General features: G+C 39.3%; 1 protein-coding gene across 4 annotated transcripts in view; it reads right to left on the reverse strand.

The window, feature by feature from the left end:
* Window positions 1–26,439, reverse strand: part of AKAP7 (A-kinase anchoring protein 7) — an 87,017-nt gene that overhangs the window by 16,099 nt on the left and 44,479 nt on the right. The window contains exon 8 of one of the 4 annotated variants that reach the window (XR_009747110.1): window positions 23,545–23,647. The exons of 2 other annotated variants lie outside the window; for them this stretch is intronic. Coding sequence is in view for 1 of the 2 variants with exons in the window: in XM_061474881.1 (XP_061330865.1) it covers window positions 4,053–4,078 (26 nt within the window). In the remaining variant the exon portion in view is untranslated. Of the gene's footprint in view, window positions 1–4,047; window positions 4,079–23,544; window positions 23,648–26,439 lie in introns of all 4 variants that reach the window. One more of the 4 variants, XM_061474881.1, reaches the window with a different exon arrangement.

Consider the following 26,439-nt stretch of genomic DNA (forward strand, 5'->3'; position numbering starts at 1 on the left):
GAAGAAGCACAATTTGGAATATTAAATGTAATTTTCAGATGTAATCTGCCACTGCAGCTGGTGGCCCACAAAAATGCCCAGGGACATTTGAAAGCTATTACAGCAAAACTTACTCATATTCTAAATCACTGTAAAGTTTCCTTTTCCCTGGACTGCCATATGAAGTGTTGTGGATATATTCTTGTGCTTCCCCCTCCCTAAAAAGGCAAGGAAATAACCTGTGGTGGATGGAACTTAAACCAGTATCTGTATTACCTAAGAAATACAGGGCTCAATTCTGTATCTAACTTAAGCTTCTTGTCTCCCCAAACATTTGCCAATCCATTTAATTGAAGGAGCATCAGTGCACTCAGTAAAGAAATCAAGAAAATACTACTCAACAATACAGAATGGAATCTGCTCTTTTATTCATGTGGTTCCTTGAATGAAATACCTTCCAGAAACAATTTATAAAATGTCTGGCTAATGTCATGATTAAACATCTCCACATAAGCAAGTTTCAGTGCACTGCTTCTCCACGTGGACTGCCTGACCTCATAGCAGTTCTGAAGTGTACTAAAAGGTTACTTGGCCATAAATTTTAAAATAGTCAGCAAAAGCAAGGAAACGAAGAAAGCAAGTCCTTGTATCAATGTGCAGTAAAATAAATATTTAAGGAAGGTGCCTCTCTTTGACAGGGGATTATTTTTTCTTTCCTTTACAGTGCTATACATGTAACAGCAGCAATACCGCATGCTACTGATCATCATCTCTTACTATGTTTTATTTCCACCCAGAAAGATTTGCATACCCATAGTATAACTAAGAGTGCCTTTTTCACAGCCCCTTCAACCAGCAGCCTCTCTTCATCTGACAAGTGTGCTGACTAGTTGCAGCAGTGGTGACCTTTGCATGGGCTCACTGAGATCACAGGCTCAGTTCTCATAATCTTCAAAGAAGCCTTCACCTGTAAACAAAACTATTTCAATACTAACTCTCATCTTTGCTCAATGAAAAAAATCCCATAACAAAGTTATCGATTGCAGTACTAACATGACTAAACAATGAAGAATCTGCTCTGGTATAATTAAATAGATTATTTAGCCTAAAAATCCACAAATGGCTCATACAATGCCCTTCACAGAAGAAATGAGGTGTAATCTTGCATTACTTGTTTCTTTTTTTTCCGTGGCTCTTAACATTCCCGGACTGGCATTAATTATAACTTCTTTGTCAATAAATCAATTTCTGGTATTCTCAGAGAATTATGGTTTTGCAGATTAGAAGAGGATGGGGAAGCATACAAATATGAAGCTAATCTTCTTGTGAAATATAAACATGATAAATGGTGCAGGACCTTGGAAGTCAGCCAACCAACGAGAAGTACAGCACTTTATCCTGTGGGACAGAAGACACATGAGGCAATACAACTGAGAGGGATGGCAAAAGGGAGATACATAGTCCATATACCTCTCAGAGATTCATCCTTCCAACTACTCTTGCTTCAGCCCACGAAAGTGTTGGACTACAATCAGGCAGATTCTCCCTGTTCTCTCCGTCTGACCAAGTGTAGGTACAGAGGCATCATTTCACTGTCCTGAGAATGCTGAACTTAGTGGGAAGACTGGCCCATCTGGTGTCTACATGATTTAGTGTTTGACCCACAAGTATCAGTGTATCAATCTGCACAAAACAGAGCTTACTACTTTAGACACAGTAAAATCCCTTTCATTGCACCAAGGGAGTAGTGAAGTTTTACATTATCTCAATATAAACATTACTAACAGAGTCTGTTGAGAAAGACACCATAATCAACCTATTCTGGTCAGTGTCCCTTCCCTTGCCCAACTAATCCTTCTCACATGCAAGGAAAGCTTCAGCTCCTTGTCACCCCAGTAACCTCTGAGGCAGCAGGAAGCCGGAATCACCACATGTGCACACGTTCACAAGGTACTGAGGCTGCTCAGCACTCTCCAAAACTAACCCTGTGCATTTCTGAAGCAACAGATACTCTTTACTAGATCCAGTCATATAGTGGAAGAAGTTATTGTGGCTAGGTGATGGTTACCGTCATGTGTCCTCGTATGATCATGTACTTCTTACTAGAACTCACTATGAAAGATGGCAGCTTGTAGCAACACACCACAAAGCACAGGCATGGTTACCAAAAATGTGGCCAGTTTCCGTCTTGGCACATAGTGGGTAAAGAGGAATGTGATCATAGTGAAGGTGAAAGCAAAACACAAGAGATATCGTACGCCTCCTCTGCCAGTCAATTTAAGCAGATACAAAATATATATATAACTCTCTCTCTCCCAATGTGTTTGGGATCTAATACAGTTGCAGAGGTCCTGACAGTAAAATAATAGTGGCATAAGAATAGACGATGGTACACTTGACCTCAATATGGACGATACATGCAACTTCAACAATATAGGAGGAATCTTCTGCAAAACATTTTATCACCCTATAGCCGAAAAGATCCTTATTTTTTCATTCCTTTTTACTTCAAGCGATGGTCTGGCAAATACACTGACAGCAAGATGGACATTTAGCTATTTACTGTTGAATACTTCAGATAATGGACAGTCTAGATAAACCTGGCAGGAACAAACTGCCCCAAAAACCATCCAGCAGGGAAGTTTCAAGAGGATCTTAGCCATCATCACAGATATTTTCTGTAGCCAGTCCCCAGTGGTACCAGGGGAACACAGAAAACCACCAAGATACTGCACTAACAGCAGGCTACCCTGAGGGACTTGGGCAGTTTTCATCTTGCTACAAAATCACAAATGACTGGGGGCTGGTTCTTTGCTGACACATTTCTTGAAAGGTGATCATTAAGTTAATTGAAGTTCCACCTCTATCAACATGGAGTCAATTTTAGCAACCTCATCTCCATGTCAGAGTTTCTCACTGGGGTCTTCTGAACTTTTTTATTACTTTTTTTAAATTTTTTTCATCTCTTAGCGTGATCAAGAAGCGTTGATACCCGTCCCATCATGAAACTCATCATAGTCACCTATACCAATGAGCTAATCCTGGTCTTCTGCTTGCTACAGCTGAAATGAAATCTCTTCCTAACTTTTCATGGGTAATTCAAGTTGTTTAATACAAACAGGTTTGGTTAAGGGCTTTGCTCAAGTTTCTCAGTGTTCAGTAGTTATGGATCACTGTGGTCCAAAGTACTCACACATGCCTTCATCTCAGACATAACTGCAAGTTATAAAGATTAGACTTTTAACCGAATTTACAATTTTCATTGTTTCAGAACAGTTACAAATTAGCCTGGATATTTTTCTGATTATGAACCAAAGAACTCCCTGTCTTTCCTTATGTTTCCTTTCAGGGAAAAAGCAGTTCTGCCATACCTCTAAAGAAATTCTATCATAAACACTGCTACTTTTTTCTCCATCAGTAACATAACTTAATAGCAAGGCAACCACATTTGACTTGATTTATGTCCAGAATTTCAGGTTGCAATAAATTTTACAGAGAACACCCTGCCAGGAAGGAGGAAGGGAGACTAACATCTGCAATTTAATAGCTTATACAGCAAGACAGTCTGCTGCATACTCATCAAATAGGAAAACATAGCTTAGTTGTAAAAACAATACAATTCTGTGCTTCAAAATTTAAAAAAAACCACAAACAAAACAACAAACAAACAAAACCCCAAAACACAACAAAACAAAAACCAAACAAGCAAAAACCAAAACAAACCAACAAACCCCACCACAAACCCAAAAATACAGAGGCAATTTAATTTCAAGGAGAATTGCCTAAGGATGCACCTAACGTAATTTTAAAACCTCCCCAATTTCACAGTCACTATTCCTTTTATTCTCTTGAAGATTACTATATTCTTTTTTTGAGGCCAAAAATAGGCATCCACTGCTGAAGGCTCTTTAAAAATCTCTTTCCTCCTCTTCCTCCACCTCTGCCTGTGTATATCTTGTGTATATGAGTGAACATATGCGGAGGAGTGAAGAAACAACATCACACACGGAGATTGGCAAGACACAACAGAGTATAAGCACTGAAGAATGGAGTGTATTTAGGACTCACCAAGCTTATCTGATGAGTGTGTTTTCACATTCTAGGAAGAAGGGAAAATGATAATGTCTTTATATTGCCACAGCAGGTATCACTCTGATCAGCTAAGAGTTAAAAGCTCACAAGGAAAAGGACACACAACCTGCAGGACAGGGAGCTACCAGTATTGGAAACTAGTTTGACAGCCTGGCAAATGTACTAGGGCTGTTCGAAAACAGGGATCGACTTACTATTTGTGTAGGGAAACCTGTCCTTTCCCTCCTGACAAAGCCAGACAATGCACCTTCTGTACTATTGCCACATAAATGCAAAATAATTCATAACTTACAATGAACTGCAAATTTGACCAAGCCATTGATTTGCAAATGTAACTTTCAGGACTTTCAAAATCAGTATAGAACTAAATAAAATAACTGCATGTTATTAACTGAACTTTCTTTTATCCTCAGCAACCAAGCCCTAGTTGAATGCAGTTGGGCAATTTTTGGTCAGGCCCAAAAAAGGCCTGAATGTCGCTGGCCTGGCTGTGTGTTGGAGCTCTCCTGGTTCCTGTGCACAGAGTGCATAGCCCCAGGCTCTGTGTTCTTTTACTTATTTCCACAACTATTTGCATGTGTTATATTCAATATGGTGCACCATAAGCAATAGCGTATAACAGCTATCAAACAAATCAAGCTCTTAATCTCATTAAATCAAAACATGTAAAAGCACTCACATTATTATTCTCTGCCCTCTCAAGTTGTGAATCTCATCTTTCAGAACGCAGATAAGTTTCGCATTCTATTTTGATGTGACCAGACTTATTTCATGTCAATAACTGCCTGACATGGGGATTCTGTATGTATCCAATACTCAACAGCCTTTTTTAACAATTTCTGGCCAGTACAACAAAGACTTTAATCTCTGGGTTCCTACTGGGCTAACACATGTGCAGCTAAAATGAAGTGTAACAATGTTTATTTTGTAAAATGCTTTCTTTTATGCCACATTAAAAAGTGTCATCCTATGAAGTTAAAGTAAACAAACAACTTTAGACCAAGCTTTCAATGGTCATCAGCAAGCTTTCAATGACATAATTTCAAAAAGCAGCTAAAGATCATTTGAGATCATTTCCAAAATGAAAAAGTACTTATTTAGCATTAACACAAGCAAATCAATACCAGCTTTAGTTCCAGGATTATCATACAGGGAATTGCTTCATGAAGAATTAACTGTTTGACTATACACTAGCCCTTTTTTGGAATATACACTTTTTCAAAAGCTCCTCCTTATTCATAGCAAGCCAAATTTTGAAACCCCCACCAACCTCACTGGAATTTAACATTTTTGAATGAGAAGAAATACAGTTGGGATTTTTTTATTGTGTTGTTTGTTTTTTTTTTTTTTTAAAAAAAAAAAAAAATCAACCAAACAAAACCCCAGATGTTCACCTTAGGACTTTTTATTTTGAAAAAAAAAAAAAAGAAAAAAAGGAAAATCATCGTAACTTTAATAAAATTTCAAAATTCATGTAACCTCAAAAACTATGATTTCCATTCACAAGCATAACTTCAATCAAATTTATAGGAACCTGAGTGATCTCTTGCACAAGATCAGGATAATAATATCGATACGGCTTCATCTAATGTACATAAAATCAAAGAAAAAGTCATTAAGCCACTAGTTGTTTAAGACAAGTTGTCTGGTAAAGGACTCTGCAGAAGATGCATAGATGAATAGACATAAAGGCAGCATTTGGAGATGCTGATCAGGTGTCTGCATCACTGTAGAGAGGTTACATGACTGTTCACTGAGACAACTGAAAGAACAGTCTGTGAAGGTCCTAGATGTCTAAATCATAACAACTTCACTTGTGCCTCTGCTCCACAAACAGTGGTGAGGACAGATCCTTGCTTCTTTCCCTTCTCTTCAGAAAACCCTAGCTCTTTGCTCCCCAGAGTACATTATGAGAATTGATTTCTATCAAGTGTGGTGGAAAAACTCTTTATTTAGATAGTACTCAGTAAACATTCTATTTGTTGGCATGGTTAATAAGATTCTTCACCAAATATGTATTTAAGCATTGCCAGATGTTAGCAGAAACACTAAAAAGTTTACATGGATTCGAGAGGTGACTGTAAAAAATCTTGGAAGAAAAATCTATTAAAGACTTATAATTATCAAGGATGCCACCGCACTTCACAAAGTCTAGAAGCTTTAACTGCTGCAGCAACTGGGCTGTGTTTTGAGAAAAAACCTTCTTATGCCTGCCCTTTCATAATGGTTTTATAAAGCACCCTGTGCCTATTACGCTGAAGAGAGGGATCTTAAACCTGGTCCAGAACCATTCTCTTATGGTCTTACCATAACCATAACTTGTCTAAATGTTTTCCAAGGTTATACCTGTATCTGAAGAGAACAAAGAGGGATGTGAAATACATACTGTGTGTGGATACAGGATGTAAGCAAGCGGCTGTTCAAACCTGATAATGCAACTTAGCTTCCATTTGTCAGTACTTTGGTGCATTTCAGTCACAGGCATCTCTTAATTTCTAAATTTCTTTCATTTTTTCCTATTTTTTCTTTAAATGAAGGTTAGGTAATAAGTTGAGGCTGAATTAAATCCAGACTTGATGTAAAATAGATCTAAATTCAAATTTTAATAAGCACACCATGAAAGCAGTGAGCTTTTACTTCATTCAACACAAATACATACTATGTAACAGTACTAGATAGTATAATCCACTACACCTTTTGAAACCATGCTATACATGAAATGGAAACATTTTCTTACTGAGTAAGCAATGAAATCTCAGCAATTCAGTAACTGGTTTTGTCAGCTGTGTTTAACTTGAAGAACCGCAGATGAAACAAAATCTACAGGAAGACCATTACGAAGTTTGGACTTTTTCATCTTCACTGTCACCAAAGCAAGTCAGGTTGCCTGGCAAGCTGTTGTTTGCTGCAAATGCTTGCCTTTACTTAATGTGCTTTTTGTTTCGCATATACAATAATCACATGATTGTGATTTGCACCTGTATGTTTGCTAACCAGGATTATTTAGTGGTGATAAAAAGCCCAGGTTAATTTCCCAACACAATTAGTTTAAAGGCCATCATGATAACATGACAGGAAGATAAAAATGGATGTGAAAGTCATTCCCTTCCTCCTGTTCTGTGTGCCCCGCTTCAGACTACCTGTCTGACTGGGGCACAGCCACGCTGGATACACAGCAGCATTTCCTCCCACTGCCCAGAGGGAGAACCAGGTGAGGCAGAAGAGATGGAGGGGGGAGCATGGGACTAGCAGAAAGGAGAGCCCTTTCTTTTCTCTCACTTTCCCCCAGACTGGGCGGGACTGCCAGAAAAGCCAATCATAACCACCGTGCTTGTCACATACTTCCTCTATCTCTCCGTCTTTAAGGTGTCTCAGTCTATTTTACTCCCTAAGGAACACTGGTAAAACAGTGCCACACCTACTTTTTCTCATCTCAGACACCGCTCTCTTACCTTGTCCATAGCCAAACCTTGCTTCAGATTCCCATTGCCCTTCAACTATCCTTTTTGTCCCTTCCTCCACTCTCAGGGGTTTGTGCCACACCTTTCAGTTGCTACATGCCTAAAGCCCACCTCTTCCGAAAGCTTTTGTGACTTTGCATGGAGTGACATCTTCTGAATGATTTTTTTGACTACAAGCAGTTCTAGGTCATGCTACGTTGAAAATTACATTCAGTATATATTCCATGCACTCACAGGAGCTCATATGAAGAAAGCTGGTGCATGACAGGTAATGCCAGAAAAGTTGAACAGCAATGAAGTGAGGTGACTGAGAGAAGCAGGATGCAGAAGAATCTATTGCTTTTTTTGTATCTTGTATTCTGTGTCAACAGAGCAAGCTTAAAAACAATTGGTATTTGTTGTCTTCACCTGTTCTATATATTAGAGCTGAGATGCACTACTTGCTTTTCTGTACTGGCTATGTGATTAAAAAGTTCTGAAATGTAAAAAATTCCTAGCCATTCTCCCCATGCAATATTTGCAACATTTACCCCCATACCATGACCTGTGAAGGAAAGATATTTCAAAACAGCCAACTCATTTTCTTGAGATTTTCTTCTAGATTTTTTGCATTACTGGTGTACATGTTTACTTTTTAGACTCTCATTTTATTTATGCCTAGGCAGATTTTCCTGAGTATCAAGAGTGAAATATAAACCAGATCAGAAAACTGGATTTTCTAGCCTACAGCTAATGAATTATATGAATTTAGCTAAAACTCATTTCAGACACAATGTGACAGAAATTTGGCTGTATCTTCTAGAAGAAAGGTTGAAAATATTTCACTAAGCAAAAAGTCAACAGCAAATATTTTATTGTGTAACCAAACTTAGGACAAACATCATTTTCAGCACATAATTTAACAGAAACAACATTCCAGCCAAATTAGCTAGCTTGATTCAGAGCGCCAAAGGATAAAGCAATCGGAACTGCTTCCTCTAATTCAACTTGTATTTACTCAACTAAAAGCAAAACCAGAGATACATACTTGCTAGTCACTCCAGGCACTAAAAGATGAATACACAGAGATAAAGTGTAACTATTACCCCACTCATCTGAAAACTGCACATCCAACCAACACCCAAATGGAAAATGTACTGATGGTTTCCTTCACTATCCCTCAACATTGCCACCAACAAGATTTCCATTCTATCTGTTGCTAATGACCATTAACATCAGCATGTGCACCCCAGCATCAAACCGTTTTTACTCTGAATTGCATTTGTGAAAATCGCACTTGCATTTCGTCCTTTTTCACCTCTTACTCTACATCACACTTACCAAAAAGGGAAGATTAAAATGCTCACTTTGGCTACATTTGCACAGAGCAATGGGCTGCCAAGAATGCTCAGAAACAAAATCAGACATGATGACTTATCTCTATTACAGAGAAACCTTAATCTGCTTAGTGGAAATGCTACCCGATTTGTCTCCACCTATCCCCACCCTTTCCCTAAAAAGCAGGCGGTTAATTTTCCAAGAGGAAACCCCAAACCCCAGGAACGCCGCCCGCTCCTATCCCCGCAGCTCTCCCCTGCCCGCGGCGGCAGCTGCCCGCAGCCGCTGCTGCCCACTTACTGATTTTTTCCTCCCCTCTGGAGAAAGGGAAGCAGCAGAGCTGGCCCATGGCATTCACTGCTCTCCTCTTCCTCGTCCCCTCCGCGTGCACCGCAAGCTAGAGCTGCAGATCAGGCTATAGTCCGTGCAAAAACTGCTAGTTCTGCTCGAGGAGAAGCGGGGAACCCGGAGCGAGCGTTAGGGCCGGCCCCGCCCCGCTCCGCCCCTCTGCTCCGCTCCGCTTCGGCACGGGCACTGGCAGCCCCAGCCCCGGCCCCGGCCCCGGTGGGGGACCGGGCACCACTCACACCCTGCGCCCTCCTTCTTGCCACGCACTGTGTCTTAAAAGACAGCTGCCCGGTCTTCCCTTGCTCGCCCTTTTGCTACAGGAAGGATGGGCACTCAAAAAAATCGGCACCCTGTGGCCACATTAAGTAAGGCACCGGCCGCTTAAAAGCGACAGTGTGGCCGGGTGCCGCCTGACATCACAGTTCCCCGCCCCTCCCCAAAAGGGTGCTGAGAAAGGAGATAAAATATGATTGGTTAAGTATATATTAAGCATTTATATATTAACGTATTTATACTTAATAAAGGGTCTCTCCTTCCCCCCAGAAACAAACCTGAGATTGTAAGACTATGTATAAGCAAGGAAAAAGCTGGTGGAAGAAAGATGGGGAGAGCCTTTTTAGCAGGGGCTGTTGTGATAGGACAAAGGGTAATGATTTTAAACTAAAAGAGGGGAGATTCAGACTGGATGTGAGGAAGAAATCCTTCACAATGAGGGGGTGAAACACTGGAACAGGCTGGCCAGAGAGGTGGGGCATGTGCTGTCCCTGGAGACATTCCAGGCCAGGCTGGATGTGGTTCTGGGCAACCTGAACTAGGTAATGTCCCTGTGCACTGTAGGGGGTCTGGACTGAATGACCTTTGAAGGTCCCTTCCAACCCAACTATTCTGGGATTCTATGATTCTATGGAGCAGTGGGAGGAGCAGCAGCCCTAGCAGGAGATGTTGAGAAACAAACTGTGATTATTGCTCCTGGATCAGTGGGGATTCCATACCCACTACAGCAGAGACAGAGCTGGTCACCTTCAACCCCGGCCACCAGCCTTCCCTCCCAGCTGGGTGTGTGTTATAGGTATGGGGGGTGAAGGTCACCTGGGGGTGTAATGGTCTTTGGCTTCTCTCAGGTAATAAAAAACTAATGGAATGCAACATCAGTAAGGAGTAAATTAGTGATTGAAGAGGAAAAATAACCAAGGAGTCCCAACATTACCCAACACAGTCATTAATTACTCAAAAGTAAATAAGTAATAAAACACCTAAGAATGGAAGCTTGGCACACACAGGGAGACAGGACAGCAAATGAGCACAGCCCGAATGGCTTGGCCAACTGGGTCTATTCATTCAAAGTATGTAAATAAAGCCAAATGTAAACACATGCATTTTGTTTAAGTATTCTTGCATTTACCAGAACCAAAACCACCGGCTTCCTACCTATTGTGTGTTCTGGGTTCACTGAATTTCTAAAGGAATTAGACAAACACTACTGGGGTGTTCACAGGCTGTTGGCCATAGAAGCATCCTTGCAGGGTAAGCCAATTGTGAACATCCCAGCTTTTGCTGCAAACAGCTGTCATCACCAACTGTTCTGTTAGACAACAAAGAAAGCACATGAGATATGTTGCTGAGATGTAGCTCTTTGGAGTTCTGTGAACTCCTATGGAAGACTGACCCACAGTAAGCCATTGAGAACAACAACAGCCACTGGATGCCCTGTGGCTCTTGAAAGCTGAGCTCATACTGCAGTTTTTCCATCATTGTGGGAATTAATAGAATCTGCCTCTTCTACCTGGATGTGTATTTCTGCTAACATGTAGATATTTAATATTTTGAGACTTCTACATCTGTTTAATTTACCAGAAATCTGCCAACAATTCTTAATGTTATTGCTGTAATGGGCAGACAACACACATACATTCACATCATTAGGCTACTAACAAACACATGCACATATGCCTAGAAACTGTGGGATTACAGTATAGAAAGCCTGCACACAATTTCCTGGCCAGGAGATCCAGGAAAACCATGGTGTTTCACTGGAAGACCATCTGCATGCACTGGAAAAGCAGCCTTTCATGCCTGCAGTCACTTTGCCTTTGAAAGTATTTTTTTTGTGTGTTCAGAATGTTAAAAAAAAAAAAAAAGAGAAGAAACCAAATCTAGACATACTTTCCATTAAAAGAGCTACTCTTGCACACCTCCTCTGATAATATCTGCAGGTCACTGACACATTTTGAGTATTGATACATGTTGGGTATTGAATGTAACAGAGGGCCTGTGACAGCAATGGTTCTTGACATTTAATATTAATATGAAGGATGGATAAAGCATGTACTTGTTTTCCTTATCACACTGATAAAATAAACAATAAGATTTAGATGGCTTCTTTTTATATTCTTGTTTTTATACTAAAGATTAATATTTACAGTTGAATAAAGAATCCATTTATCACAAAATAAGGCTATGAATTGTGCTACTATTAACCTGCATTTTTATAGTGCTTTTGTTTGTGTGACACCAATAATTTCACCAGTAGCAGAAATTCCCCATGAAAATGTCTAGTGTTTCATATTCAAACTACTATTTGATTCACAAAATTATATGTTTGTTTTCCTACATGTAAAAATCTCAGACTGGAGAGTCCTATGAATATTTCAGATTTCTTACAGAGATAAGTCAGCTTATCTAGGAAGAACAAGTATAATATATTTAATACATTTGTAGGGCATGGCTCTCTATGAAAACAGAACTCTCTTTAGTTTAAGTTTTATTCCAATACTAACATGAATTAAAATAAGACTAAGAGGTTGTAATGTTTTTTATTCTTTTCCATCATTACTCTGTTATTAACAATACTTAAATCATCTACTGTTTTAAGAAAATATCTTCCAGTGGCAGAAACAAAAAATCAGGATGGTATGCAAGTTTTTAAAATAACTATAACAGTTATTAAATTCTATATTCATAGAAATTCATTTCAGCTGTGCCATTGCCTCACTCGAGAAGATGCTGCCAGCCTAACCAAGAGCAAAAAGGAAAGAACATGACCCATATTCTACAACATCAGTGAATTAAACATGAATACTACAGGGCATATGTGAAGCCAGTCATCAAAGCACAGAGAGACTATTTCTAAGAATGAGCAGTATCTTCCATTCTGCTCAGGATCAAAATGAGAACACAGGCAACATTTTAGGCAAGAAAACAAATATTCTCCACCAGCAAAAATTAAAAAAAAAACAACCAGAAATAAACAAAAAAACACATTAGAAGCATTCAAGTAACATACCCAATAATATTTTTTGGGTTTATGTAGGCATAATCTCCTTCTACAGGCTGATCACATCTACATAGAATCTAAATGAATATAACTCCCAGTGTGGTCTTTTGACAAGCATATTTAACAAAGCAGCATAGGAAGCATAAAGTCCTCCTGTACTTAAAACCAAGCGTCCTTCTGTTAAAACTATAGTTCTTATTGATCACTTTCTAAGCAGTCCTGGCAATCCATGAATGTCAGGCTGACAGTACTCTATTAAGCAATTCTGGAATAGTCATAAATAGTGACAGATCTCTTTCATCCATCTACTAGCCACCTTTTAGCTAAAACTAATTTAAAAAAAAACCCACACAAGCACAGATGTGGATACAGGGAAGAAAAAAAAGGATTCAGGGAAGATGATGGCCTTTTAACACTGGCTAGATCAATGCACATTCTCTAGCTTGAAAGATGTGGGTAAGGACCATGAAGTCAACAGAAACCTCCAGAGCTTCATCCACCTTAAGAACTGGTCCATTGTAAGTATTTGGGCATATATTTAGTAAGAAAAGCGGGCCTGATCACATTTTTCAGTGTTTTGCTACCTCAAGGTCTGTAGTATGTTCTGTTTGACATCTCTTGCAATTTTGGTGAGATATACAACATATATTTTGAGAGAAGTTACAGCACAGTGTCACAGCTCTCAGCTGTTTCAGGTACATAAGTGTGACTGGATAAGAATAGTAATAATTCTAGCTATATGAGGCCTAAACAGCCAAAGTATTATTAAAAGTAAACAATCCCCAAAAGACACTGGCATGTATTTTGCTGGGAGGTGGAGAAGCTGGAGGGCACCTTGGGACTGAAACTAAGGCATGGAATGCTTTCCAGGTGAGGAGCAGCAAGGCGCCATCCGTTACCAACGATGGATAGCGCTGTCTAGACTAGCCAAGGCAAACTGGTGCAGAACCAGCAAACAGAAATACTGGCTGCCACCAAGCAAAACCTGTAATTTGGATCTTGGAAAGTTGTCTCTTTTCAGAGCAGGTAAGGACTAGGAGAAACTAAAACATTTTCATTCTAAGCAGAGGCAATTTCAGCCTTCTTAAGGCTCCTGAATACTGTTCAGCTGATGCAGAACGAACCTAGCAAAGTTTTTTTTAGATTACGCTTGTGGTGCAAATTATGTATAAAGTGGGCGAGGAAGAAAAGCTGATCTGCATTTCAACTTAAAACTATTTCTGCACTTAAAATTTAAGCTGTTCTGAAGCCTATGTATATAAACACACATACATGAACAGAGTGCAAAAGACAGTGTGTTTTGGGAGCACCTACCAAATCAGAATTACAATCCTGTCCTGGGTTCAGCAATAGCAGTCATTTTTCTCCTTCTTAGTAGCTGGTGCAGTGCTGTGGTTTTGACTTTCAGCCTGGGAGCAGCGCTGATAACACTGATGTTTTTAGTTGCTGCTCAGTAATGTTTACTCTGACCAAGGACTTTGTGAGCCTCATGCTCTGCCAGGGAGGAGGGGAAGCTGGGAGGAAGCAGAGACAGGACCCTGACCCAAACTAACCAAAGGGGTATTCCATACCACAGCATGTTATGTCCAGGATGTAAACTGGGGGACAGTTGCCCAGAAGGAACAGATCACTGCTTGGGTTGGGCTGGGTATCGGTTGGCGGGTGGTAAGAGGTTGTATTCTCTTCCCTTGTTATTTCCCTTACCATTATTATTATTGGTGGTATCAGCAGTGGTTTGTGTTATACCTTAGTTACTGGAATGTTCTTATCTCAACCCGTGGGAGCTACATTCTTTCGATTCTCCTCCCCATCCGTCCGGGAGCGGGGGGAGGAAGCGTGGGGGAATGAGAGAGCAGCTGCGTGGCTGACTGAGTTTAAACCATGACAAATCCCCATCTAGAATTAAAACCATGGATAAACAAGTCACCTGTTGGACTCTCCAAAATGCAAACATTTTCCTACTGTGTTTGGTGGTGCAGACTACGCTCCCATTTCTTTCTGATACTTTCTTTGTAATACAATGTGTAATTTATCAAATTTTCAATTGTGTCCTTCTGAGAACACTTCCAATTCATTTTTTTTTTTTCTTTTCTGGAGAAAAAGATTAAATGATTAGACTAAATTACTTTTAAAGTATTTGATTTTCTTATTCTCCAATGTCTTAAAGATATTCCTAGAAACATGCATTATAAAGAAAAAAATGATACTGCGTTGGCATTTGCATTCTAAACCAGAAGTGCCTAATTTGGTTCTGCTTTTTAAAACCACATTAAAATTCTTCCAGGGAAATCTCACCGCTAATACCTGTTTTACAATACTGCCTTCTAGAGAGAGAATCTTGCTCTTATTCACTGTGAATCACTATTTCTGGAGTTCCATTTGCTGAACACTTTGTACCTTTATAGCAAAGGCTGGGACACCAGCCACAGATATGCCTGTCTTCTATTTTAAGTGCAACCTCAGGGCGAGGCTCAAGACCAAATCTGCCAACTGTCCAGACTGTTACTGTCAGGAATACTTTCAGAGTTGAGTTTAGAATAAGCCATTGAGCACCTCTGGGTGAAAACCACAAATATATTCAAGGTTTGCAGAGTACTCATGGCACACATCTTTGCAGAGTCTTTGTCTATTTGTGGTGTGTACATCCGAGGTATCCCAACTAATTCTGCAATGATTTCACCTGGCTGAGTGCAGGTGTACAAGATGGACTTCATAGTGGACCCCAGCATACATGAATGTGTCCCCCTTGACATGTGACGCTTGCAGATAAGTGACAAGACAATGACAATGTGAAATGCTGGGGCAAGGTACACCTCATATTTCAGGGTCTTCCCAAGGCTCACCTTACAAGGCTAAGCCTCTGAAGTCTATCAAGCATTCATTTAATTCAATTTTCAGCTAGTTCATGTGGAAAAGAAAGATTATGGAATGTGTAAAAGTTGGAGGACAAAAAAACTAAACAATATGTTAGTTATTGTGAGGGAAAACCTCTCCAAAATCACAAAAAGAAACTGAATCTCTTAATTTTATACAAATTATTAAATGCCCTTTTCAAAAAAATAGTGCTATTTAAGTCAAGGCAAAAATTTTAGTACTTATATACTTTTCCCTTCTAAACTTTCAAAGGTGAACTGAACAGTTAAGATAATGAGGCTTGAAAAGAGATATGTTCATAGCTTGGCAGTCTCTCAACGATCCTGCCAAGCTGTAAGTAGCTAGAGACAGCTATCATTGTCTGATGATGGCTTACTGAGAGAACCTGACTGTGCTAACACCAAAAAAGTTTTAAGGAGAATATGAAAACTCTCCCTTACTTTCAACTTATTTACTACAGCAAAATAATTATTTTTTTTTCCTTATGTGTATAAAAATTAAGAGACAGATGTGGCAGTGGAAAGGCTCTAATGACTATGTTCTGATATCTACATTGGTATAAACCTTAATTTCCAACAAATTATCACTATGCTGTGATAACTGCCTTTTTTTTAAGAGGAATTCCAACATTCCAAAGCTGCTGTTTTGACTAGTTTCTTTACTTTCCTGATTATATTTTGCATTTTTAAATGCTTATTTTGAAGAACAAGGAAACCTGGCTACCAACAAAAAGAAATTAGAGGTCTGTTCTTGTCCTTCCTTCCCCTGACAAATTTTTACACTTAAAATGCAATATGAACACAGCACAGTGAGATACTTTTTGCAATACATATATATTATTGATCGCATGGTAAAACTTGCTTTCTGGAACACTGAGGGTTATGCATGGCCTAGAAGAACAATTCTTGCTAAGAAAAAAAAAAAAAGTTAATTTTCCACTAGAAATGAATATTTTTTTAAAGGCAAAAAAAAAGGTGACCACTAATATTCTTTCCCTTCAAACTTTGTCAATAAAGTCAGTTAAATGCACCATCACTGTACCACAGAGTGTCAGATCTGCTGGTGTCGCTGAATGCAGTCAGTATTTTATTGCTGATGTACTGCTCTTCATTATCGTTCTATACCAGAACTCTTCTGGGATTTGGATCACTTATGTAAGTTGGCTCACTGACTGTACCCAAAATTCAGCTGGCATAAGGTTGCACAGGGAGGTCATGATTACAGCCCCCTTCCATTCCTGTTGCAACACTCTTCAGTGTTGCAACTTTTCTCCAATCTACATTGGAGCTCCACAGACTGATTTGTTAACTTTCTGAGAATATTACAAAGTTCATTTTCTCCTGCTTGTTACAGCTGCTGGTAAGAATGCAATTCAGAACAGAGCTGAGATTTAAGGTAGTCCTTAATTCTCATTTATTTAAGAGGTACTTGATAGTACAACAGCAGAAGACCCCTTAAATGTGTATTTTTACAGTCGGAAGAAAAAGTAAATGTTGCACAGATAGTTGCCCTATGCTCTTTGAAGCTCTGGAAATCAGCAGTAATAGGTTATTTCTGCTGACTTTCTGGTGACAACAAAATCCCAGCATTTTAGGTCAATTTTCGATCTTTTGCCCTTTTATTCTGTTATGCCAGTGAAAACGTGGTATTTGGTGCTGTGCAAATAAATACTTAGCATTATAGAACAGACACGAAGGGACCAGTGCTACTTACTGTGCATTACAGCTATGTTTTTAAGATTGTATCAAAAGCTTTTCATGAGTCAGCAAAGGAACCCATGTAAAACTTGTATTTAATAAACATAGCAAATGAGGTTTTGATGTCAGCTGATAGCACTTGATAGATTGCTGCACCTTAACATGGTTCACTGAAATCCACCTGTGTGCTGTCATCTGCTTTCACAAACAGCAGCTAACCAAGGAGCACACATTAACCAATCTGTTTGTTCAGATTATAAAGAAAAAAATACATTCTGAGAGAAAAGGATTAACCCTTGACTCCCTTTCCTTTGAAAAACCATATTTCACCTCTAAGATTTCCAGAAAAGGAATCTCTAGATTTGAATATATCCTTAAACACATCCTTTTCTTTCACAGCCAACAGTCCTTTGAAAAAATGAGCCACAGCGAGCAGAAAGCCTGTGAATGGAGCAGTGGGAAAAAAGGATGCTCTGATCAGTGACTAGGTACACTAAAGAGAATCCTCAATTTTAAGTGCTTGACGTATGGCACACATACAAAACATGCAAAAAGTCAGATTAATGACCAAGACTGATCCCCAGAGGAACTCTAGCTTCCTCCACGCCAGTGAGATGAAAAAGTAGCTTAGTCTTCTCAGCATTTAATTCTCCACATTGCCAGGGCTTTGAGCACTGGCAGCAGGTAAACATCCTTGATCCATGCCTGCACCACGCACCTGTAAGACTCCATAGGAAAGTCATCTTTGCAGCCTACCTAAACCCATTCAGCTCAGCAAAGGGCCAGATGGGCTAACAGCCCACACCATAGCAGAGATCGGGCTAGGCTATGGAACCATCTCTGTCTTTATATTTCATGCAGCTTCAACAGCTATTTTTGAGAAATTCAGCAGTCTCCACCTTGAGTTTCAAACAGAAGTCAAGTACGGACCCTTCAGGCTGCCCTTGTTTTAGTTGTTCATGTGCAGCACCGTATCTTTCATCTGAGATGCACCATTTCAAGCAGTATGTACAAAGTTAAACCCATATCTATGCCAGCTAGAACTGATACGTGGTGTACAACCTTTTGCAGATAGCAAATGTGCTAAACTGTTAAGCTCTACTCTGAGTATACTGGTTAAACCAAACTCATTTCAAGAAGAACTTTGCTCTCAGTCCTTTCTTAAAAGACAAAAATGGGGCAATGGAAAATATTTCAGGATCTAGTCCACATATATTCTAGATTACTGTAAACATTTAGTCAAGCAATCATTTATTGACTCTAATTTTAAAAAGCTGTTTCTTTCCTTTTGCTTTTGTTTTCCTTGCTGCTTTAATTTACACTATAAAAAGAAAAACAGCATGGAATTCGAAATGCTCATTCTCACAAACAGGCACAAAAATGTATTAATTAATGCATCTTTGCAGCACGTGTATTGAATAATCTGCATTTATCACTTGCAGGTGACCCTTAGCGTATGGTCTACCCACACATCATAAACACCCTACCAAAGGATTGAAAGTTGAATAACTGCTGGTGTAATTTCAACCAATAGGTATTACACTGCCACGGCTGCCTGTGGTGATTCTATCAGTCAGATTCATCATCATGAAGAGGAGCGCCAGATAATCTCTACTAAAAGATCAGGACAGGCAGTAACACTGACTCATTTCTTTCGGTCGTCTGTTCCAAGGTTTTCTTGGGACCAAAGCAGAAAACTCATTCTAAATGTAAAGGAAAGGAGAACTGGGAATGTCAGCCAGCTTTTGCTTTCTCACACGACTGAACTCCTTTTGGTTAGTCATATACAGATTCTAGTTATTCTTTTTAGATATTCTTCTCAGAAAAACCTAAGAAACACACAAATCATGTCCTGCTCCAATGTTAACAGTTACTTCTGCTGGAACCCAACCATTCTTTTTCTACAGATCAGCAGCCTCCTAATTTTAATACAGATTTAAACAAATAGTTCTTCCAGTTTTCTACTGGTCTCTGACTCCAGATGATATATTAACAGTTCATTAAAATCCTGTAAAGCTAACTAAACTACTTACCCAAGAGACTCAAATGTGAACAGAGCATACTTACAGATTTAAAATTAACACATTTTCAATTTAAAATAACACAATTAATTAAAAATAAACACGTTTTTAAATAAACTCATATCAGGAAGTTATTTTGTAAGTCATTATGTATAAGAGTATTGACAACAATCTGTTATGTATACGTGGAAGAAGTAAAATGTAAAGTAAGAACAAGTGAAACAAAGCTTTTGCATTATGATTTTCTATTACCTCTCTATAAAGAGATGTAGAAGTGACATCTACTTAATAAGAAGTTGGTAACACTGAAAACTCATAACCTGAAAGCCCTCCTAAAAACCTACGGAGTCACAAGTGAGCTAATGGCTAGGAGTCATTTACTGCACGGTTCTCAAAAAAAAACAGCAAACAGCTAGCACTACACCTAGAAGACTTATCTTCATCTAAAAACATGAGTTCTTTTAACCTCAGGTTTTAAAATTTGTGAGGGGAAAGTGTTCTGGAATTTTAGTTCCATGTATAAACACCTACTCAATTTGTACAAAAATTACATCATTGTGAGAAAGGTATTTTAATTCTTCACAAGGAATTCAGGAATTGGGAGTTTTGACTGAGATGCTTATATTAACCGAGTACGACATAAGTAACTGAGTGGGCATATTTCAAGGACACAGTGATATTTATAAAGGTCAAAATAAAACGAAAGTGTTCCTGCATTTGCTGTCAGAATGAGAGGATACAATATCTACTAAGTGAAATAACAAATTCTTTCTCCCTTCCTCAATGTATTGAAAAATATTTCTTTACAAAATGTACTCATGTATAATCAGGTTTCAGAAAAAGTAAAATGGTTTCCTTTGTTTGCTCCGGATCCTGTTTCTTTCCATTAAATTTCTGTGTACTGTACAAACTACAACTGTGGTTCCCTCCTGGAGAAGGGAGAGAGACATCTCTTTTCATCCTTAGCAACAATAAAATATGTTTTGGAGATAGGAGAAGTTACTAGTTATACCTTCAGTATATGCTGCTCTGATTTTTAAATTCCTGTTTTATGCTAATTAATAAAATAGGATTTATCTACTTATTTTATTTACAATGTTAAACATGAACTTTTTATTTGAGTTCTAATTCAGCTTTTATGTAAGAACGCAAAAGATAGCATAGCTTGAAAAATAAGCTCACATACAAAAGACAACATCATATGACAATCAAAAAAGATGCTCCTTTAAACGGACATTCATAGGCATGTCAGTGTATGAGACTACCCCAACTGTTTCCAAAGAGAAGGAACATTTCAATGAATCATGTACTAACAATACATCAGAAAACAAACATCTGGGATATACTCAGTCCAAAGCCTATCACAGGGAATCTACTGTGCAACTAGTAGGAAGCAGCTTTGATATATGTCAAGGTACAACACAGGTCCCATAGTCAAAGGCTGTCCAAGCCCACATTTATTCAATGCTTTTCTGGTGTGATTTTTCTTAACCTCCTCCATGTGAACACCACCCACTTCTGTAGTGTCGTGGTTTAAACCCAGTCAGGTAACTCGTTCACTCACTCCCACCCATTCTTACCCTCCCCCTACTCCCAGAGGGATGGGAAGGAGAATCAAAAGAATGCAACTCCCACAGGTTGAGATAAGAACAGTTTAGTAACTAAGGTATAACACAAATCACTACTGCTACTACCAATAATAATAATGATAAAGGAAATAACAAGGGAAGAGAATACAACATCTCACCACCAGCTGACTGACAACTCACCCCCCCCAGCCCAACCAAGCACCAACCGATACCTCCTCCAACCCCGCACTCCCAGCCCTTCCGGCTAACTCTTAGTTACATCCCGGGCATGACATGCTGTGGTATGGAATACCTCTTTGGTCAGTTTGGGTCAGGTGTCCTGTCTCTGCTTCCTCCCGGCTTCCCCTCCTCCCTGGCAGAGCATGAGGCTCACAGAGTCCTTGGCCAAACCAAAACATCAGTGTTATCAGCTCTGTTCCCAGGCCAAAAGTCAAAACACAGCAGTGCACCAGCTACCAAGGAGGAGAAAAATGACTGCTACCGCTGAACCCAGGACATGTGGCTAAACTGATTAAAAGGTTTCCACCAAGAAAAGAGCTGCTTAAATGGAATCTTTCACGTTATATCACAGCAAATACCAGAAGTTATGCTATGCAGACATGCATGTCTGAGCATATAAACCAGACATTCTCTATATTTCTGAAAAGAAGTATATGAGAAGCCCTGACTAGATAACAAGATAACTACAAGACAACTGTAAGATGTAAATGATTGAGATAAATTAATATGAATTATGAACTGGTCATTTGCCAAGGTGAGCAGCTCTAGAGAGGAAACCTTCAACATTGGAGCAAGGGGAAACACAGCGTCCAGGGCCTCAGTTCTGAGCAGACAGAGCCACCAAGGGAGCCTCAAGTCCTCAACAGGACTTGCCCAGGAGCCGGCAGCTCATCAATCTGATGGATGGACCACTCGGTGGATAAAGAACTGTCTGCACACAAAGAGTTCTGGTCTGGTTCAGTGTCCAACTGGAGACCAGTAACGAGTGGTATCCCCCAGGGGTTGGTGTTAGGACTGATTTTGTTCAACATATCTTTGTTGACAACATGGACAGCGGGATTGAGTGTGCCCTCAGCAAGTTTGCTGATGATACTATGTGGTTTGGTTGATAATGCTGGAGGTAAGGGATGCCATCCAGAGGGACCTTGACATCCTTGTGAGGTGGGCTGATGCCAACCTCATGAAGTTTAACCACGACAAGTGTAAGGCCCTACACCTGGGTCAGAGCAATCCCAGGCACAGCTACAGGCTGGGCAAAGAAAAGATTCAGAGCAGCCCTGCGGAGAAGGACTTGGGGATGTTGGTTGATGAGAAAATGAACATGAGCTGGCAGTGTGCGCTTGCAGCCCAGAAAGCCAACTGTATCCTGGGCTGCATCAAAAGGAGCGTGACCAGCAGGTCGAAGGAGGTGATCCTGCCCCTCTACTCTGCTCTTGTGAGACCTCACTTGGAGTATTGTTTAGTTCCGGTATCCTCAACATAAAAAGGACATGGAACTGTTGGAACAAGTCCAGAGGAGGCCCACGAGGCCAAGGGGGCTGGAGCACCACCCTTGTGAAGACAGGCTAAGAAAGCTGGGGCTGTTCAGCCTGGAGAAGAGAAGGCTGCGTGGAGACCTCACAGCAGCCTCTCAGTATCTGAAGGGGGCCTACAAGGATGCTAGAGAGGGACTCTTCATCAGGGACTGTAGTAATAGGACAAGGGGTAATGGGTTAAAACTTAAACAGGGGAAGTTTAGGTTAGATATAAGGAAGAAGTTCTTTCATGTTAGGGTGGTGAGGCACTGGAATGGGTTGCCCAAGGAAGCTGTGAATGCTCCATCCCTGGCAGTGTTCAAGGCCAGGCTGGACAGAGCCTTGGGTGACAATGGTTTAGTGTGAGGTGTCCCTGCCCATGGCAGGGGGCTTGGAACTAATGATCTTATGGTCCTTTCCAACCCTAATCATTCTATGATTCTATGAATCATAATAGAGATATTTAGAGATTAGCATCTCTCCATCTTGGGTAGTATGTCAGGAAAAGAAATTACAATGTATAGAAAATAGAATTCACCAATAATAAAGATGACATTCAACATATGCTTTAAAAGAGTACATTCATAAGTAGGTATATTTGCCATGTAAAATAATGATTAGTTTTACTTGCTTGTGAAAATAATATCTCTAATATTAAAAGATACACTAACAAGTCTCCTCTTCTGCCAAAGGCTGTAGAACATCCTAATCAAATGATGCAAATTTTTAAGATGCAATGTGTTTTGTGTTTGCAGGATGATAGGTAAGTATGGGAAAGGAAAATTATAGGGCATGCCTGCATTTGAAAGATAGATTAACACTGACTGGGAATTTTAAAGCACTAAGAGCTGTTTCTGAATAAGCCCATATGTGAATGCTCTTATTTTGGAATAAGAGCGCTTTGTTCCTGTTCAGCTTGACCCACTTTCCAAATGTATTTAATTAGGAACAGGTTTATGTGTAAGAAAGCCTTTTGTTTGTTCTCTTGATTAAAGCAGTGAAGTTCAGTATCTAGGGTTTCGGATTCAAAACAGCCTAAACAATTAAAAATAAAATAAAATAAACAAGCTATGAAACAGTGCCTAGGTATTAAAATGCAATTGTGACATTTTTACTGTTTCCTTAAATAAGTGATTTCAAAGGTAAAAGGTTTTTTAAAAAGTTTTCAGTCAGAACCTACTTTCACCTGTAATTCATAGGCTGTGGATGGTTACTCAGAAATCTTTAAGACAATCTGCCCTTTGCAAAACACGAAGTTACAGCAGAGGTTTTTAAAAGTATGTGCCAAAGTGTCAACTGTAGTATCTCAGCACTTCAGAAATTGTGCTATTTACCTAAAGTAAACCTATGCAGTCTAGAGAAGACAAGAGAAGCTTACTCTTCCAGTACTCACAGCTGACTCAAATCCAGGTGAACAGAATCTGTGATGCCAACTCAAGCTGTCAAACTCAGTACTGTGCCAACTACATATACCCAGATACCTGCTCAGAATGCAAGTGGTGTGAATCCACTCTCACATGGAAAATACAGTGTAGGCAGGTTTAGAAATGCAAAAAATTGGAAGCCTAATTTCAGGTGTCTGTAAGTATGTCTAGCAAGTGTAAATACGTATGCCTGACTGGCATAGGCCTGGTACCATCGCTCTGGCCACATAATCTTGATTTAGTGATGCTTGTGTAGAAATTAGTACATCACTAAACACTACAGCATCAGTCTAGAGTTGTTTATTAAGCTTCATTAAGCATTGTCATCTCCATCTGATGCCAAATGCTCCTTGTTGGTTCCACAGCATAAGCACGCTGGGTACCTTACAATAAAGTAATATCAGATAGTTTACATTGTGAGTGGGTAACATGATTAATCTTACAATGGAAAGATGAGGAATGTTCATGCAAGATGAAAGGCAGTGTAAAAAAGTTATTTCTTACACATTGTGCAGCTGTTTATTACTAGCTGTAAATGGCAAATATTGGCACTGTTCTGCCTACAGTGGCTCTATTCTAAAATACTTCCTCTGGTAAATTTTCAAGCTGTGGGGAAGGGGGATTAAGTGCGATGCTGGACTGTCCCCAACAGGATTGTTAACAAATAAGGGTCCACATGCAGACTCAGACGTACTTCTCTAGGAAGAAATGGAAACTCTCCACTTACGTAACAAAGCAATGTGTTTTGAATTCTGTGCTATACCCTCCCAGAAAGTTCTCTGTACTCCATGAGTGACACCCTCCAACTGTTCGTACCCAAGAGATCTTTCTAACTGTCCTATAAACAGAGTGGGGTTTCAGATTTCTCTTCTGTCATTAAAGCTTAATTCAGATCATAAATGCTTGGTCTTCATTTGAAAAACAGAAGATCACATACTCTGTATTCACAAGGTACTGTAATGGTCCTTTCTGATGTGTTTAAGAACAGATTAAAACTTCAAGTAATTTGGCAGGCTACTGTTTTAGCTCGTGGTTGATGTTATCTTACTCTTACATTCTATTGCTTCCATAAGAAACAGCCCATTGCTGCTTTCTAGAAAACAAGAAATAACACTATATGCCACATTAGCGATGCTTCTTCAAAATTTTTTGCATTTTACCTTGAAATTATTTCCTCTGAAAAGAAACCACTTTTACAAATATTAGGGGCTTCTAAAATAGTTTTGTAGAGTCTAGAATAAGAAAACTACTAAAAATGAAATACAGATAAACACAAGCAACAGCTTAGCTAGGAACATTTTAAGAATAAAAAGTAGTTATCTTTTACTGATCTATTCAGTGAAAGAATATTATATATTTAATTTATCCTGGGCTGCATCAAAAGGAGCGTGACCAGCAGGTCGAAGGAGGTGATCCTGCCCCTATGCTCTGCTCTCGTGAGACCTCACCTGGAGTATTGTGTGCAGTTCTGGTGTCCTCAACATAAAAAGGACATGGAACTGTTGGAACAAGTCCAGAGGAGGGCCACGAGGATGATGAGGGGACTGGAGCACCTCCCGTATGAAGACAGGCTGAGGAAGTTGGGGCTGTTCAGCCTGGAGAAGAGAAGGCTGCGTGGAGACCTCAGAGCAGCCTTCCAGTATCTGAAGGTGGCCTATAGGGATGCTGGAGAGGGACTCTTCATTAGAGACTGTAGTGACAGGACAAGGGGTAATGGGTTAAAACTTAAACAGGGGAAGTTTAGGTTAGATATAAGGAAGAAGTTCTTTCATGTTAGGGTGGTGAGGCACTGGAATGGGTTGCCCAGGGAGGTTGTGAATGCTCCATCCCTGGCAGTGTTCAAGACCAGGTTGGACGAGGCCTTGGGTGATATGATTTAGTGTAAGGTGTCCCTGCCCACGGCAGGGGGGTTGGAACTAGATGATCTTAAGGTCCTTTCCAATCCTAACTATTCTATGATTCTATGATTCTATTTCTCTCCTCCTAGGTGGTCTGTTTACTTTCTAAAATTAATTCATTAACATATCTTGAAAATAATGGTTTACGTATTTTCAATGTATTTTTAATATATTACATTTATGAATAAGTTAGTTGTTTGGACACCAAAGTCTACTTGGAGAAAAATGTCTTTAAAGCAGAAATACTTAACATACAAAAAATCTGCCGGACACTATTAAATTGCATTTTATAGCATACAATGTTATTTTGTGAGAAATCAATTCTGCTTTTTTTATATACTCAACCAAATTTTCAGTCATGAATTACATTCTTACTTATGTCAAATATGGTTTTGTGCTTTCTTGTCAGATTTACTTCATTAGTTTTAGCCCACTGTCTGCACATATTTTGACAGTAATTAGTGGAAAATCTCATTTTTACCTATTTTCAGCTACTGATAACAGCTCTGGCATGAAAACACACCACTGCTTCAAATACCTTTTTATTTAAAAATAAAGACAAACAGCCTTTTGGATAGAATTACATTATGGTATTTTTTTAAGAAAACTGCAAAAATTACTCTGTACAATAAAGCAAATACTACATACCTCATAATGACAGAATCATGAATCACAGAAAGTGATGAGAAGTTTTTACTTTCTTTCAGTACTGGGAGATGAATGATTGAATTCTAAACCTCACGTTCATGTTTTTGAAGCTCCCTGTCACTTTCTAATGAAAAGTTTGTTACACATTTGCCAACATTAAAACTCAGACTCAAGGACATTAGAATTTGCCCTCAAAACAATGAAATACTATTTTGAAATTAAAATTTCCACTTTCAAACCATATTTACATTGGTTATTTCCCTCTCAATCAGCTTGTTCTCCTTAACCACACACTGAATGTAT

This window comes from Pezoporus flaviventris, unplaced genomic scaffold, assembly GCF_033815535.1.
Source record: "Pezoporus flaviventris isolate CSIRO_AGI_PZ_B2104156 unplaced genomic scaffold, CSIRO_AGI_Pfla_v1 ptg000081l, whole genome shotgun sequence".
In the NCBI taxonomy this organism is placed as follows: domain Eukaryota; kingdom Metazoa; phylum Chordata; class Aves; order Psittaciformes; family Psittacidae; genus Pezoporus; species Pezoporus flaviventris.